This window comes from Xenopus tropicalis, chromosome 8, assembly GCF_000004195.4.
Source record: "Xenopus tropicalis strain Nigerian chromosome 8, UCB_Xtro_10.0, whole genome shotgun sequence".
NCBI lineage: Eukaryota > Metazoa > Chordata > Amphibia > Anura > Pipidae > Xenopus > Xenopus tropicalis.
In genome coordinates, this window is record NC_030684.2 from 61,160,030 (window position 1) to 61,176,408 (window position 16,379).

Sequence of the window (16,379 nt, forward strand, 5' to 3'; positions counted from 1 at the left end):
ATAGTTTAATGCATGCATATTTCAGTGTTACCTGGCAGTTTTCACTTCATACACATCTAAATCGGTAATAATGAATGACACTTAGCCAGCTGGGCATAGTGCTGGCGCGATTGTTCCTTTCATTGTATGCTCCTATTTGTAACACAATAAAATTAAGTAAAAGGCATACTAAGGTATGGATTGGGGATATAACATTAATTTAGGAATGGCTTTTTTAAGCAAATTTGAGCAAGAAGTTTTCTAATGGATCATTAATTTTCTACATCTATACTTTTATTACAGCTAGCACTAAACTTTACAGCTTTCCAGCTGTTCCAACTACGCTTTAAGGCTTTTTAAACTCTGCTGCTTAACATGGGGTTGACGACTGAAAAAAAGTGTTTCTTTTGTCGTTTTTTTCATTCCTATTTTCTGCATTATTATTTCATTGGCTCTTGCTCTCCAAGTGGTATACTTACTGACCATGGGGGGGGGGTCAAACTGTATGGAGTACAGATGGAGCCCCATTAGCTGTAACTATTTATAGAATGGAAAGGCCTTTCTGTGTGCAGCAACAACAACAACAAAAAAATAACCACTAACAGGTAACAATGCACATTATGTGTCACTTTTAATATAATAATGGGAGATTAAGCTGTCTTTAAGGGATTAGACTGCAATGTAATAATGTGATGTAAGCATTGGTTTAAATTTTTCAATTATATATTATATAAGTAAATGTGTTACATCCTTTCGGATACGGATGAACAATCATAGATCCGTGATTCGTGCTGCTTTGGCTTCTGGCGAGTCCGATACCCCTCTAGCGAGACATTTTGTACAACAAAAGCATTCATTGCCTATGTTGAGGGCTATCCTAATTGACCACATTCCTCTCCCGGTACGTGGTGGAGACCGGTCTAAATTACTTTTACAAAGGGAGGCTCAGTGGATCCGAAAATTGGACACTATTGCCCCGCGTGGCCTCAATGAAATGTTCTCACTTTCGTGTTTTTTATGAATTCAGCTTAACGATTCCCAATGTAGTGTAATACACTATTTATAGTTAATCTTTGACTATTTCTATACAGCTTGTTGATATTGAGATTTATTCCTCCTATTTGAGATTTTTGTGTGACGTTTGTCATGCTATGGACAGGGCTTATGTTGTTTTAATGTTTTTAAACTTCCCTATATTTATCTGTATTTATGCACTTATTCACTTTATTTATTTGACTCTATGGAGTGGGCTATGCTGCTACTTAATTAGCTCCATTGAGTTTATGGTGTTTGATTATATGTCACTTTTCTTTTTGGGTATGATATTGTTTTGTTTCACCTTTAACTACACTTATGTTTAGCTAGCCTCCTTGTCCACTGAGGCTGGTGGTATTATGATATGAAATATTAATTCACATTAGTGATATGGTGTACACTTTTAATGAAACTTTTTTATCACTTGAGATTTTAAACATATGTGACACATATACAAATAATGTATTTAAACGAATATGATTCATATACACATTGTGATTAAGTATGCAAATTTGTTGGGAGTTTTGATTGGTTGAATTTTGTATTTATGGTTGCGCCTCACTTCCCTTCCCCATCCTGATGACGATCCCATGAGGATCGAAACGCGTAGATGCGATGATTAAATAAACACTAAGAAAATTTTTACTCTATTTATGCTGTGAGTGCTTTCTACAAATTTGCTATATATATATATATATATATATGTACACACATATATATATATACAAACATACAAACATACATATACACACACACACATATATATATATATATATATATATATATACTGTGAGAAATAGTCAATCGTCAATTGCAATGTTATGTATCATTCTTGGCTGCTATAAAAGAGGAAGAGTACTGAAAATCTCATAGTGTATTCAGCACATCTGGATAAAAATAAATTAACACCACACATAAATGTAGACAGATTTTATGACTTGCTCCTAGTGTTTTGTCCTTGTAGGGCAAAAATGAAGAACAAAGAAGGGGTAGAAAACTTTAAGCCTACTAAAAATTAAATTTAAATTTAAACCAAAATTAAATTTAAATTTAAACATTAAACAAAAAATAAGATTGTTTTGCCTCCAATAAGGATTAATTATTTCTTAGTTGGGATCAAATTCAAGGTACTGTTTTATCAATAAAGAAAAAAGGAAATAATGTTTAAAAATCTGAAATATTTGGTCAAAATGGAGTCTATGGCAGATGGCCTTCCCATAACTCAGAGCTTGCTGGACAACAGGTTTCCAGGTAATGGATCCCATACATGTATAATAAATACAAGGCATTCCATTTCAAATTAATATTTTCCTTTGCGTGTGTTACTGCTCCTTTGTGATGCAACATACCATAATAAAATTGCTCCAGATAACGAATGTATTACTGACCAGGCACTGGTCTTAGAGCTGTTAATAGAGGTTCATGAAAAATCTTCTGTGACTCTTTCACAATCAGAAAGGAGTGGCACAAATGCTGTAGGGAATTTATTACTTGGTAAACATATATTTTGCTACCAGGGGCAGAACTGTGAGTGCCTTCCCTTAAAGTAACATAAAATAACTCAGCTAAATTTAAAACAGTTCAGTGCTTATCACTGATGGTTTTTTTTAAAAGGAAGTAATGCTATCAACCAATGCCTTGAAAGCAGTAAAAGTTGTAAAGTAAAAGAGATGTAACTTATAATTTTCAATTTTACATCTGAAAGGCTGAACCTTAGTCAGTGATGCATTAATTAATCAAAAATCATAACAGGAGCATGGTTTGAAGCTTCAGGCATGAGTGTGAAAAACTCTACTGGGACTCACACAAGCTCACAGTGATAGAAGTGGCACCAATCCTTCAGGGAGTTTATTAACTGCTGCCTCAGTCTCCCTACCAAGTATATGATGTTGGTGATGATTATTCTATGGAAAGCATTTGTAACACTGCTAAAATTAACCTACAACTGAACCTAAATATAAACAACATGCTTTACTTTTATGCAAAAAAAATCAGTAATCAACCCTTGCCATTATTTCAAGTTTTAGGTGTGAATGAAAGGAGTTGTGTGCCATCAAGTGACACACCAAATGTAAACTGGAAGATGAACGTGTCTGAATAATTAGATGTTCTAAATTGTTACAGCAGCCCATATTACAAATACTTATAAATTAAGTGCTAAATTAAACACTTTAGAACTGGAGCAATAAATGCTATTATAAAAAAACAAGGACAAGATTAGATTCTTCACTTGTACACATACCAGGTACCCCCACACCAAAATAAAAAATATGACTTATGTGCCCACAGCTACACCCCCTTTCCTCCAGTCTCTATACCACAATTCACTCACAGTAACAAAGATCGAAGCCCACACCACCCACATAGATACCCCTGATCTTATATACTTTACGTAATGATGTATATTGTTAAAATAATAAATAATCCAGACACATTTATTATTTTATTTTTATTTTCCTTGACTAGCAAGCACTAGCACTCATTGGAGAACTTTAAGTCCCACTAGCATCGTCTGGCTAGTCGTATTGATTTAATACATTGATAGTAGAACTGCTGGTCCTTGGTATGTCTCTGGCTATCACGGGGTACATACTGAATAATGTACCCCCTATAGTAAAATATAGTCCTTGAGCAGTTCCTTGCTTTTACACAGGTCAGAGAACTCCGAGATGACGTCTCATATTCTCATATTTGGCAAAAGGGGGTAGATTTATTATAATACACAAGTTTTAATGGGTCAAATTATATCTCTGATACACATATATATATACATCATTTTGTGTAATTTTTAAGACTAAAGGTGTGGTGATCAAAATTACTGAAATAAACCTTGATCTGGAAGCATTCCAGATAATAGATCCCATACCTGTAAAATAAATTAAGCATGCACATGTGGTTCCCTTAGTACTGGATTCAGGTAAATTGGTTGATAAAAAAGAAAGCAGAGTGAGTTTTAATATCAGCTTCTTTTTAATATAATCAATTCAATATGTTTTAGTACAGGCAATTGGCTGACTTAGGAGGAAATTCCAAATAGAATAGATAATCATCTAAAGGTCCATGACCTCATCCTTTGTGGTTGCAGGGCCACAATATGTTGTGGTTCTTTGATATCTGACATTATACCAAGATATTGGCAGATTGCTGCGGATCCCACCAGGTAACTATAGGTTAATGAGTTTAACATGGGTGGTAGGAAAGCTTGGGGAGGTATTAAATAACACAAGATATTAGAATGCATATTAAATCCCACACTGTATGTGTTAGCATGGTTTTATGCACAAATCAATTCTGCCAAAAAATCTAATTGATTTTTACAAGGAGGTGAGCATATTCCTATATTTTGGTACTACAGAGTACATGAATTTGATTCATGTATTTGACACTGTACTGCATTGATGGTTATGATTTGGGGCCAGCATTCCTTAATTTAATTAGCACTCTTGGTACTTTATTAAAGAAGTGGTTAAAAGATGTATTACCAAGAATTTTGATAAATAAACCATTTTCTGGTTGGCTCTATGGGAAGGGACACTTTTTACAAATACTATATGTTAGAGGTCAATAGTTATTTATTTTTATATAGACATATAGATCAGAAATGCTGGAAGGTACACTAAACTGGATAGCTGCCTTTTTTAACCCAAGTTTGAATTTCTTTATGGGATGTTGTTTTGTTAAGTTCTTATTGGAATTGCAGCAGAGAAATGCGCCATCCTCTCCTCATTCTGTTAGCAATGGCAGTTGTTAAACCAGGTAAAGTTCAGCAGGGAAAATCTAATTGCCAATTTTATGGGATTTTGTGGCTGTTGTATTGCTGTCCAGTGGGAACCAATGCTTCCACTTTTAATGTACTGCAACATTATTCCATTACATACGCATTTTAGAAAATTACAGCTATAATAAAAATAAATGACTAAAATGTTCCCAACATACACTCACAACTCTCCATGCAGAGCAGCTTCAATATCAGCTTTAATATACAATGTAATATATCTAAATTCCTTATACAGGTATGGGATCCCTTATCTGGAAACCCGTTATCCAGAAAGCTCTGAATTACGGAAAGCCCATCTCCCATACACTCCATTTTAATCAAATAATTCAGAATTTTAAAACTGATTTCCTTTTTCTCTGTAATAATAAAACAGTACCTTGTACTTGATCCCAACTAAGATATAATTAATCCTTATTGGATGCAAAACAATCATATTGGGTTTAATTAATGTTTTATTGAATTTTTAGCAGACTTAAGGTAAGGAGATCCAAATTACAGAAAAACCCCTTATCCGGAATACCCTTGGTCCCGAGCATTCTGGATAACGGGTCTTATACCTATAGTACCTGCTGCACCTGCTAGATTTTTTCCCCTCGACTTACTCTAACTGTGCCTATAACACATAAAAGGGAACGTAAATAGTATTGTTAATTATAAGTTATTCATGTTTTTAAACTCCAAACATACACCAACATATTTTGAGGTTTAAAGCATGCTGGGATCTGTAGTCCTGGAACATTAAGGAATGATTCTTAAGTGCTATTTAAATAACATTGCTTCCAAACTATGGCCCTTTATTCTCTGTCTCTAATGAAGACATAGTGGCAAACACCAAAACTGCACTATGGGACTCATTCACATTTGCAAGTGCAAAGGCAACAAAAGTGCAATTTTGAGCAAAATCAACAAGTTTTTTTTCCCCACAATGCACCAATTCCCCCCAGAATTCTGGCATAATTGCAGAAGCAAACAATCAATTCTCTTGATGCAATTGTGTCCAGTTTTCTAAAATGGGCACAACTGCATGTGCCCTTTGCTGCAAATCGGGCACAACTGCACAGAATAATTTTTGAGTCTGCCTGGCAACAATTCTGGTGCTTGCTGGAGTCGTTTCTGGTGTTTGACGAGTGACCTGTGTGCTCTCTTATTTAGCTACAACTGCACTGTTGCGATTGATACAAGAGTGCAAATGGTACCCTGGAGCTACTGCCTGGTCAGGAGGTGGTGGCAGCTCAATACGCGCACTAGTGCCTGATTCAGAATGGAAAAAGGACTAAACAGCATTGAGCGCAACTATACTGAAGTTTTTGTAACTTAAATTTTATTTGCCAATTTTAAACATTCATAACAGTGTACACAGAGGGGTATATTTATCATACTGTGTAAAAAGTGGAGTAAAACATTACCGGTGATGTTGCTCATAGCAGCCAATCAGATGCTTTGCTTTGGTTTTCTACCTGTTGAAATCTAATTGCTGATTGCTTGCCCTGGGCTACATCACCGGTAAGGGCGAAGACACACGGGGCAATTAGTCGCCACGACTTTTAATTAAAACAGTTGCGGCGACTAATTGTGGTGACATTTCGCCCATAGACTATAATGGCTGTCGCCGTGACTAGTCGCCCTGTGTGTCTTCACCCTAATGCTTCACTCCACTTTTTACACAGCATGATAAATATACCCCAGAGTGTACCAAATTAATATGTATTATATATGAAAATATGAATTTCTTCATGTGTGAAAGAGGTAAAAGTGAAAAAGAACACAAAAACAGAACTGATGTAACCGTGGATAACAATACCTAAGCAGATTTCCACGTCGGTGTTCACAGTTCTCTTGAATCTGTGGTATGAGCTTGGGCTGCCTAGTTTGGAGCACTGAGAAGTGCCATGGGAGAGTTTTATGGAATAGTCACACCAATAAATGGTTTCAATCTCAGCAGACAGTTGTCTCTGAGTGTGACTGAAATATTACACTGTGAGATCTCATTCATTGTTATCATACAGATTGAGAGTCATGTGTGATTTTTATCCCCATTTTTCAAAATCCTCACAATGTTGTGCCAGAAAACAAGGTAGAACATACAGAAACCAAGAAACATGGCACATAATGCTGATGCAGTAGATTCTACAGGAGGTGGCATTAAAATGGTCACATCCAAAGACTAAAAGGAGATTTATCAGCACATCACTTGACACCAACTAGAACCAGTGAATACAAAATGAAGACGTACCTTAAGGAGCTCATAATGTTGAATCCCATTCACACCCACATCTGGATCAATGGCAGATGGAACAGAGTATCTGGAATTGACGGCAGTGTTCTCTGGAATGGAGATATTGATAACTGTCGATGGGAAGAGAGGGGAATTATCATTGATATCCTCAATTAAGAAACGGATCTTAACTAATCTAAAGACCTCATCAGGTAGAACTGCCACTTCCACCTCATAAAAGCATTTGTTTTCTGTGAAAATTCCAGAACAAAGTTTTTCCCGGTCTATTCGATTTGAAGTAGTGAAGATTTCACCAGTGTTCTCTTCAACACGAATTAATGGAACATCACCAGTCTTATATACCAGCTTGAATTGAAGAGGGGTTGACAGATCAGGGTCTAAAGTAAGGTTGAGGTCTTTTAGTAAGTTTCCAATGAGTACGTTTTCTGGCAGTTCTTCCCGTACTATATAATTCTTCTCCTGAGCACCAGACTCAAATACTATACAGGCTATTAAAACTGCCAAAAGGTATGTTCCAGACAGTAAGTCCATCTCCAGAATGTTTGAGTCTTTCAGTATAGTACCTGAAAAAAATGAAAGAAAAAAAAATCATATAAACAATGATTAAATTAAGGTTAAAAAAAAAAAGAAGTTAAGGTTTACATGTGAAAAGGTGCCACACATTTAAATTAAGCCTCAATTATTCTTGGAAAGGAATTAATTTACTTAGGGGCACATTTACTTAAATGCGTTTTTGTTCTGTCTTTGAAATGCGATATGGTAAAAATTCAAAATAACCACAATCATTTCTGTAGTTCTAAAATGTCTCGACAATGCTTTTATCCTTCATACTAAAATATCATAATTGCGTTCCGAAAGTCAAGAAATGTTCGGGCCAAAAAGTTTGTAAACACCACCTGACCAAAGCGTTAAGGAATGCTTAAATGTTCGTATTCTTTGCGCAAACTACGTTTTTTTAGTGGAAATTTACCGAAAACCAAAAAAATGTTTTCGATACATTCTGAAATGTTCTATAATTTAGAAAAAATATTAATTTATCTGAAAATTGTTTAGTACATGTGCCTTTAAGTGTTCAGAATCAGCATTTAGTGCTTTTTTTCTAATAATCTCTAGCATTATATGTAATAGTGCAGTTGGAAAGTCACTGTTAAACTGTAACAGTTTCTTAATAGTACATATTACCCCCCCAAAAAAATTTAAATACCAAAAATGAATATCACAAATACTTTCTATTAATTCAGTTGCTTCCATATATTTATGTACATATATTTCAACACCACAATAAAAAAATTCACACTCTCAGGAATCCAAATAGGTCATTTATTTTTTTTAACAAACCCAATGTTTCAGCTGGATCCCCAGCCTTGTGGTGTTCATTTGTATTCAAGTAAGGACTGAAGACATGAGTGAAGACCTAATACCAATACATATATAATTGTAATGCTTGCTAAAATATTCTTTTTGCAGAATACATTCAAATTAGTGATCTGTTGATGACTGTAGTTGCTCAATAAGACTGGAATTCTACCTACATATTCGCAAACTTTTCAAAGATTACACATTATTCACATCAGTCCCCAGCCCAGCCAGTGGAGCTTACATTCTAAGTTCCTATCACATTCAGGCACACTATAGTCAGTTTTATCTGAGACCAATGAATCTGCCTGTATGTTATCATGTTATAGATAGTTTAACATTTCTTTCCTAAAGTTAGCTAGAATTAGCTTGCATATACCTGTTTCTGTTTTAACAAAATATCTGCTCTTCTTTTTTCTCAACTTACATCCTCCTATCTAGTTCAAGAATAAACAATTCAGGTTCAGATTTACATACATACATACATACATACATACATTTGAAATGTATACTATGCTTGGAAACCAATAATCAATGATTATACAGATAAACCGGCAATTCATAAATTGCATCAAACTACAATTAAAATATAGTTATCTCACTCTCGATTTGTTTCCCTAACTTTAACGTAGGTAGTTTTATCCTTGCTGAAAGTAGTTTTTCAGATTCTGAGCCATAACCTTCATTATTTCCTCATAGTTTTCCACACCATTAAAAATTCCATACAAGAAGCCATTAGAAGGTGCAAGCTGCTTAACTAAAACATTTGAGTAGAGAAGCCTTGTACAATCTTGCATACCTTGAATTTCAACTTTTCGAGAGTATTATTTTATGAAACAATTAAATATGTTTTTTTTCTGTTGATTTTATGAAAATGTAAAAGGGAAAAAATACCTACATTTTTGTCATAGGCTTATTCAATTGGACTTATGTAAAAAAAAGGTGAACAATATTATCTGAACTAGTTAAAAAAAATAAAATATATATATATATATAATATTGACATTCGTGACTTCAGATTAAGAGAAAATTTTGATGGTCTGCCTCTGACTAGTAATTAGTGAATCTATCCTGTTTTGCTTCACCCAAAAATTTGCCAAACGCAGCTATCGTGTGACTTTTTTGATGCCCACATTTTTTTTTTTTCATGCGACTGCGACTTTTTCCACACTCTGCGATATTTTCCATGAATAATTTATGCACATGTTTCGAGAAAACAATCCGACAATGGTGGAATATGGAAATTCACAGCAAATTTAATTCATCACTACCTCTGACCTATAGAAACCATTTCCCAGCCCCTCCTTTTTGATGGAAGTGTACTGTACTGATAAAGAGGTACTGTATCATGTAGTATTAAACAGCTCATTATATCAATATAGAATAATGTTGCATCATGTAGTATTACACAGATCATTATATCAATATATTTCTGCATTCTATAGTAGTAATTATAACACCCAGATAGAATTCTCAAAAACATTGTACAGTTGATGGGCATGCAGTAATATCCCTAGTGAGAATAATGTAAAAGACTCAATATTGTAATAATAATTAGTCACGTCAAATGAAATGGTTATCTGTTTATTAATATTTTTTCTACAACTGACACTCATTTGCATGTACAGTATTTTATTTGTATATTTAATTCATTTGGCTTAGGCAGAAAAAAATCATGAATATAAACCATAAAAATCATCTGTGTAAGCAATACTTGGCATTCATAATTGCGATCAGTTTTCTATCACATTACCCTTGGCACAAATTTCATGAACCATCATGGCTTAACAAACATACGAGAAACACAATAAAGTTAGAAGCTTGTCTGAAAGGTTCAGAAGCCCCAAGGAGTCATTAAATGATTCCATGCCTGGGTACAGTAAGAACTGAACATTTCAACTAGATATGATATTAGATATGCATAATGTATTGAGTATTGGACAGTCTACTTTTAATATTAATTAATTTATTTTGCCACCCCAAGTTTTTTTTTAATTTTATTCCATCTTCTTCATATTTTGATTTGCAGCATATCATATAAGCCTTTCCATAATGATGCTTTGATGTATTTTATACTGAACTGGCAACAAGACAAGCGCAACATGTAGGTGCATATGAAAATGTAAATATGTAGAGTAGTAAACACATTTTGCAAAAGAAAATAAACTTCTGGAAAAGAAAGACATTTTAGTATTCTATGGTATCTAACAAAACATCATCTGAACGCATCTACTCTATTTTTTTGGCAGTACAATATATCAATATCATGTTTGTGGCAATTCCTTTGCTCAGAGTTTGCATTTACAGGATAATACTGGCATACGGTTGCTAATTTTGATTATTATGACCTTACTGTCCAACCATCAGTCAAAATTTTGAGACACCATCATATTCAATTATCTTCTGAAAAACCTTCCATAGATAAGTCACCCCTTTGACATGTGTAGCAGCTTTTGCTAACCTGAAGTGACTACACATCCTACAGGGCTGCACATACATTATGCTTCCCTTGAGATGCAGGCTGACAGTATAGGCATCAATATGTACAACTAAATTGTTTAGTATTTAAATCTTTACCAGCATTAATGGTTAACCTGGACATTGACCAATCTGTAGCCGCACAGCACAGAGTCTACCAATCCCAGTTACACTGTCATTAAATATTGAAAAGACACATTGCATTGATGGCATGCAAAGTCACCTGAAAGTACTTATTTAGGGGCAGTTTAGTAACCTGTCCCTATGTTACCAGTGATTCTCTCCATGAACACTGATGTCTTCAAAATTGCCTTGTTTCAGTGAGAGGACATTCTATGACCTTTAAGGTACCTTTTTATCTTAATGCACTTTACCCAGCACTGTGTAACCATCTAAGACCTATAAGTAAAGTATATTTGCAATCTAGGTTTGTGCCATTAATAATTGTTTCTGTTTACATTAAAATGCTTCTTGTAAGTAAACCCTATTAACACAAATAGTTACTATTATGATATTACTATTATTATTAAGATCTCAGCAAAATGTCATTATTCTTTAGTTTTTGCCCCCTTACTGTGCATGCAGTTGATTTAAACTAGTTTTTAATGACCACATTTTCTCTTAGACACTGCAATAATGGTTTTATGCGACTTTAAAAAAAAAAATCACCTTTTAGATATGTGAATTCAACATTCACTGGGGAAAGAAAGTTAATTATATTTTTTTTTTCTAAACCAAAGAATACTTTGGGGTAAAAGAAAGAAAAATTTTTCTTTCCCATCCTGCCTTGCCATATTATAAAGGTATATAGGGTTGTGCTTGAGCACACGTACCAATGATCATTTACCTATTTTACATCATGATTAAAAGGTTAAAATGAATTCTCTATCTAAAACAATCTCTTTACATGTGATGGGACTTCCTCCTGTCAAAGAAAGCTTAACGAGATTGGAGCTTGGCAAATAGCAATGGGAGCTCTCTTGACAGGCACAACACTGCATCAAGAAATGTTAATTTGAAAGCAAAGAGATAGTACAATGTAATTGGTCGCTTTATATTATAGCTTCTATTAAGGGTTACCCCTCTCTTTCCCCTCTTTTACTCTAAGTGATTTCTGTTTCAGGAAGCCTAAGATTAGGTTTCTAGTTACTGTTTTTATAGACAAAATTGCTTCTGGCTGTCACAATTCACAACTGAGATGCTTAACAAACCCATTTTGAATCCAGTAGATATGAACAATTTTTACATCAACTAGGCATCTTATAATATCTCTTTTTTGATCATAGGTATGTTCTTTTACTATCAATAATCTAAAGTGAAAGCAAAGGGCGAGTGGTACCTGCCTCTGAGAAAATCAAAGACTTAGATGTGGAAATCATAATTGCCCTTGTTATTCCAAGTATAGTTAAGAGATTATTACATACATGACTTTGGTATATATATGTGCTGTAACTGCATTTTGGACTAAATACAATTTCCTGCTGGTTTCAATTTCATTGAACTGTGGGTCATCATGCACTTTTACCAAGTTAAAAGCCGATTTTGCAGTAGCTATTACAGTTCTGGGTCAGTGTGAACTTGTCTCTGCAAAAAATTAGAATATTGCACTATTTGAAGGTGTCATCAGAAAGAAGGAAATAGAATTAAGGGTCTAAAGTGCATTGATGCCCTTAGCATGTATTTCCCAAGATACATTTTACAATGTCAAGAAAAGAAAGGCATTTAACACTGGAGAGGCATTATAGCAGGGATCATACTTTTCTACAGATACCTCACTACATTATTTTTTGTTGAATGGCTTTACATTTCTTTGTTAAGTTATAAATATAAATGATTTGTTTTTATGTTATAAAAGTTGGTAGCTAAAAATATGTGCAGTGTAAATGCAAGCAATGAAAGTGATGTGAAGCACTTAAAGTAAAACCATAGTCTGTAGTGTAATGTAAATTAGACCTAAAGATGCTATTGCTTCCTCTACTTATATAAACATATCCATACACCTTTACTATTTACAAAAGACAGCATGCCAACAAAAACATCCACACTGCCCAGTCAGTATTCTGCTACCATGGATGAATATCCTATAATCTGATGCATACCCCATGAGCTTTAACGTAATGAGGCTGCAAACCATAGTTACACTGTCATTAAATATTGAAAAGAAACAGTGGGGCTCATGTATCAAAGGGTGAATTGCACGCAAAGCCACTTAATGCCTGAGCAAAATCAGTATATTTAGAAGCAGTAGCTAACAGTCTCAACAAAGGGAATTTTTGATTGGGTTGTATACTGGCAAATATATCTACCTTACAAGGACCAAACGTGGAGTAGCTTTGATTTCCCTGTTTGCTGCTGAGCTCAAGAAAAAACAAAATCAGTTTCCCCATGATTAAATAAATAGGCAAAAATGATGTTCAGTATAAGCCCTATTCATGGAATTAATTTTCAACAAGGGGGTACACTGCTCCTTAAAGGGCTATGGCAAATTAGAAACATTTTGAGCATTATTAAGTAGCATGTGGGGCTATGTTAAACAAGGGGGTATACTTCCCCTCAAAAAAATTATTTTATTTTTTAGTATGATGTAGAGGTAAAACGTGCTGATTGGTTGTTGGTGGTCCTGATTTGGAATACCATTGTACTGAAACTCGTTACAAATTCCAAACACAAGTCAAGTAGAGCAAGACTGACAAACAAGGGATTCTGTCACTTTTCTAAACATATTTAGCTACATGGGTGCTATATAAGGTTTTCTCCAGTGCATCGGTTTGCTGTATTTAATGGAATTATACTGTAACTCTAAAGTAATGGAGTCTGTAACCCTTGTGCTCCTCACACCTGTTGCCAAAACAGACCACATAGTTACAAACCTATTCTAATGTTTCTACAAAATGTAATTGGCTCGCCAGCTTCTGTTGTAACCTTCCCAAGGTTGTCAGAATATATATAAGTACACACTCACCCTTTGTGCTATTTTTTGCTCTTCTTGTATTTTGTCTCAGGAGAATGGATTCATTTTGTGCCAGGTTCTGCTTCTTTTACAGTCTTTGTCACAAGACAGAAAGCAAGAAAAATTCAGGGATAACATCACTGCCACCTAGATAGTAATTGGAACTGAAAATGCCACATAAGTAATCCATTCTCATAATACGGTGTGTAAAAAGAGCAGGAGTGGTTCAAAATGAGCCCATACTTCTGCTGATTTGAGAGAGTTCTCATTCTTTTTTCATGCTTTGGGTCTTAAGGTCTCACATTCTTTACAGCCGTGTAGCTCTAAGGACAGGGTCAACAAATTACCGTGTCTTTACCTCCAATGACAATGTCACTTCTGTCTAATTCTTCTACAAGGCTTTTTTATTGTTTATGGTGACAATAATCCTCAAACTACACTACACTACACAAATGCTTTTCTCATGCTTCCAACAAGTTTTATGCTATCTTCTTTCTTACACACATAACAGTGTTTAGGTAATATCTATATGTGTGCATACATGCAAAAACTAAAAAAAGTTAAATACTTAAACCTCCTTTTATTTTTTTTTAAATTATATCTATGAATAATATTGTTTAAAGATTTATAAACAGGCTCTCTAGATTTGTCTCATTATGATGTTTCCATTCACGAATAGTTACATTAGTCTATAGTAATTACTCTTGCTACCTCTTCAATATAACTGTTAGGGTCCTTTCTAGAACAAATCTACATCCATAATTTGGTCCTTGCAAACTTACTATTTTATTCTAAGCAAAACATCAAACATTACTTTTGTCTATAATATATGTATATGTGGCAAACTTAGGTGCCATAGTAAGCAGAAGAAGCTGTTGAGGGATTATCCACCCATTAAGTGAAGTTACCGATAAGATGCCAGTTCGCCCCAAAATTGTCGAGTTTATGCTTGGTGAGCTACAGCCAGTTTTTACTAGGGGTGGATATTTATGAAAGTGTTAACTTTGCCAAAATTTACCTTAAGTTTACAAACTTTACCCCATGAAATTGTTAGGAGGAAAAGGCTCGATAATTTACACAATAAAGAAATTACATAATGAGATATTATCTTGAGATGATGTAGATAATAAGATACAGAAGAATCTGTTAAAATGCTAGTTTCCAGTCTGGACCTGGAGAAAGTTCTCTTGGCCACAATCTGTTCTTGTGCTTTTGGTTAATTGGCAGATATTTCAACTGGCCAAAAGATGTGAAAATTTATCAGTGTCCCAATGCCAAGTTATTTGGCCAAAACTTGTTTTAATAAATTACAGGTGTTGTAAGATTTTTTATTTTTGGGGAATATACTCCAAATTTTAACTTTTGACCTTTATTAAATATACTCCTATGTGTTTACCTTGATTATTAAGCATGAAGTATCAGTTCTGATTCTATAACTGAATATAGCAGAAATATGGCAGTTACTACAAATGTGAAGGTGTAATATATACATCAGTGCACATGCACTTTTCTCCTTTCCCTTGTGAAATGGGTGTAACTGTGTGATCCAGCTCTGGAGGTGGGTTTTGATTCTCTTTCAAGACTGTCTCAAACACATTTCCCAGAATGGGAAGCAGCTGCTGGTGGTTTGGGCATTTGATTGCAGAGATTAAAAGGCCACTTGTACCAGCAGCCTAAAGGTTTAATGAGTGCATGAGATATAAATATATGCATGTGAAGTATTTGGCCATGAATGAGGCAATTTTTCCATTCAAATCAGACTTTCTTCCAGTAAGCCAGCTGAAGGACACTGCAGACACTAACAGAGGACAATAGCTTGCAGTAAAGTAGAAAACAAGGTTACATCCAATGTCAGCTAACTTCTCTCAGGGTATAGAAACTTTTAAATAAATACTTGTGAAAGTTACAATATGCTTATTCATATTTATACAACTTTTTAAAACCTTCCCTTGAATCTTAAATAAGGATCTTTTCTAGATCTACTCTATTTTGTGCATGTGTGCCTGTATGTGTGAGGTTATGTAAAAACTGAAATACTTCAGGTCTTTATTTCTCTGATATCTATATTTTATACATTGTCGTTTCCATAACACGTATTATTTTTCTGGCGAGTGGCTGGTTCTATATTTGTTACATTTGTATATTTGAAAATAAATAAATAAACCAAGAACAGGGACAAACAAGGAAGGAGATAATGGAATTTGAATAAGACATGAGTGTCAGTATGAAAATCACTGCTTGGAAAATCCACACAACAAAAATGTCAGTTGACATATGCTCAAAGACAAACATATTTTGAATGTATCCAGACAGCTAAATAAATTACATTTTAGAAATCTCATTGTTCAGAAGGGAAAAAACTAAAGCATTCTCTCAGTGTAATTAATTATTTTTACAGACCACCAAAGGTACTATATCCTTGGGAGCACAGTAAAAAAATTATATGTGTCTGTCTGGGCCCTATAACATAGTTCCCCAATTGTCTCCCTTGACTTTGGAATTAATCACCCATTATGATCTTTCCCAGCAAAAATAGTGAGAAAACAAAACAATATCAGCTGGACCAC

At 34.4% G+C, this 16,379-nt stretch overlaps 1 protein-coding gene across 4 annotated transcripts in view; it reads right to left on the reverse strand.

Moving 5' to 3' along the window:
- The window catches only part of pcdh11x (protocadherin 11 X-linked), a 797,852-nt gene that overhangs the window by 691,180 nt on the left and 90,293 nt on the right, over positions 1–16,379 (reverse strand). For all 4 annotated transcript variants that reach the window (XM_031891054.1, XM_018096773.2, XM_002936199.5 and 1 more), the window contains one exon: positions 7,026–7,591. In XM_031891054.1, the coding sequence (XP_031746914.1) occupies positions 7,026–7,559 (534 nt within the window). In that variant the 5' untranslated portion in view covers positions 7,560–7,591. The remainder of the gene's footprint in view (positions 1–7,025; positions 7,592–16,379) is intronic.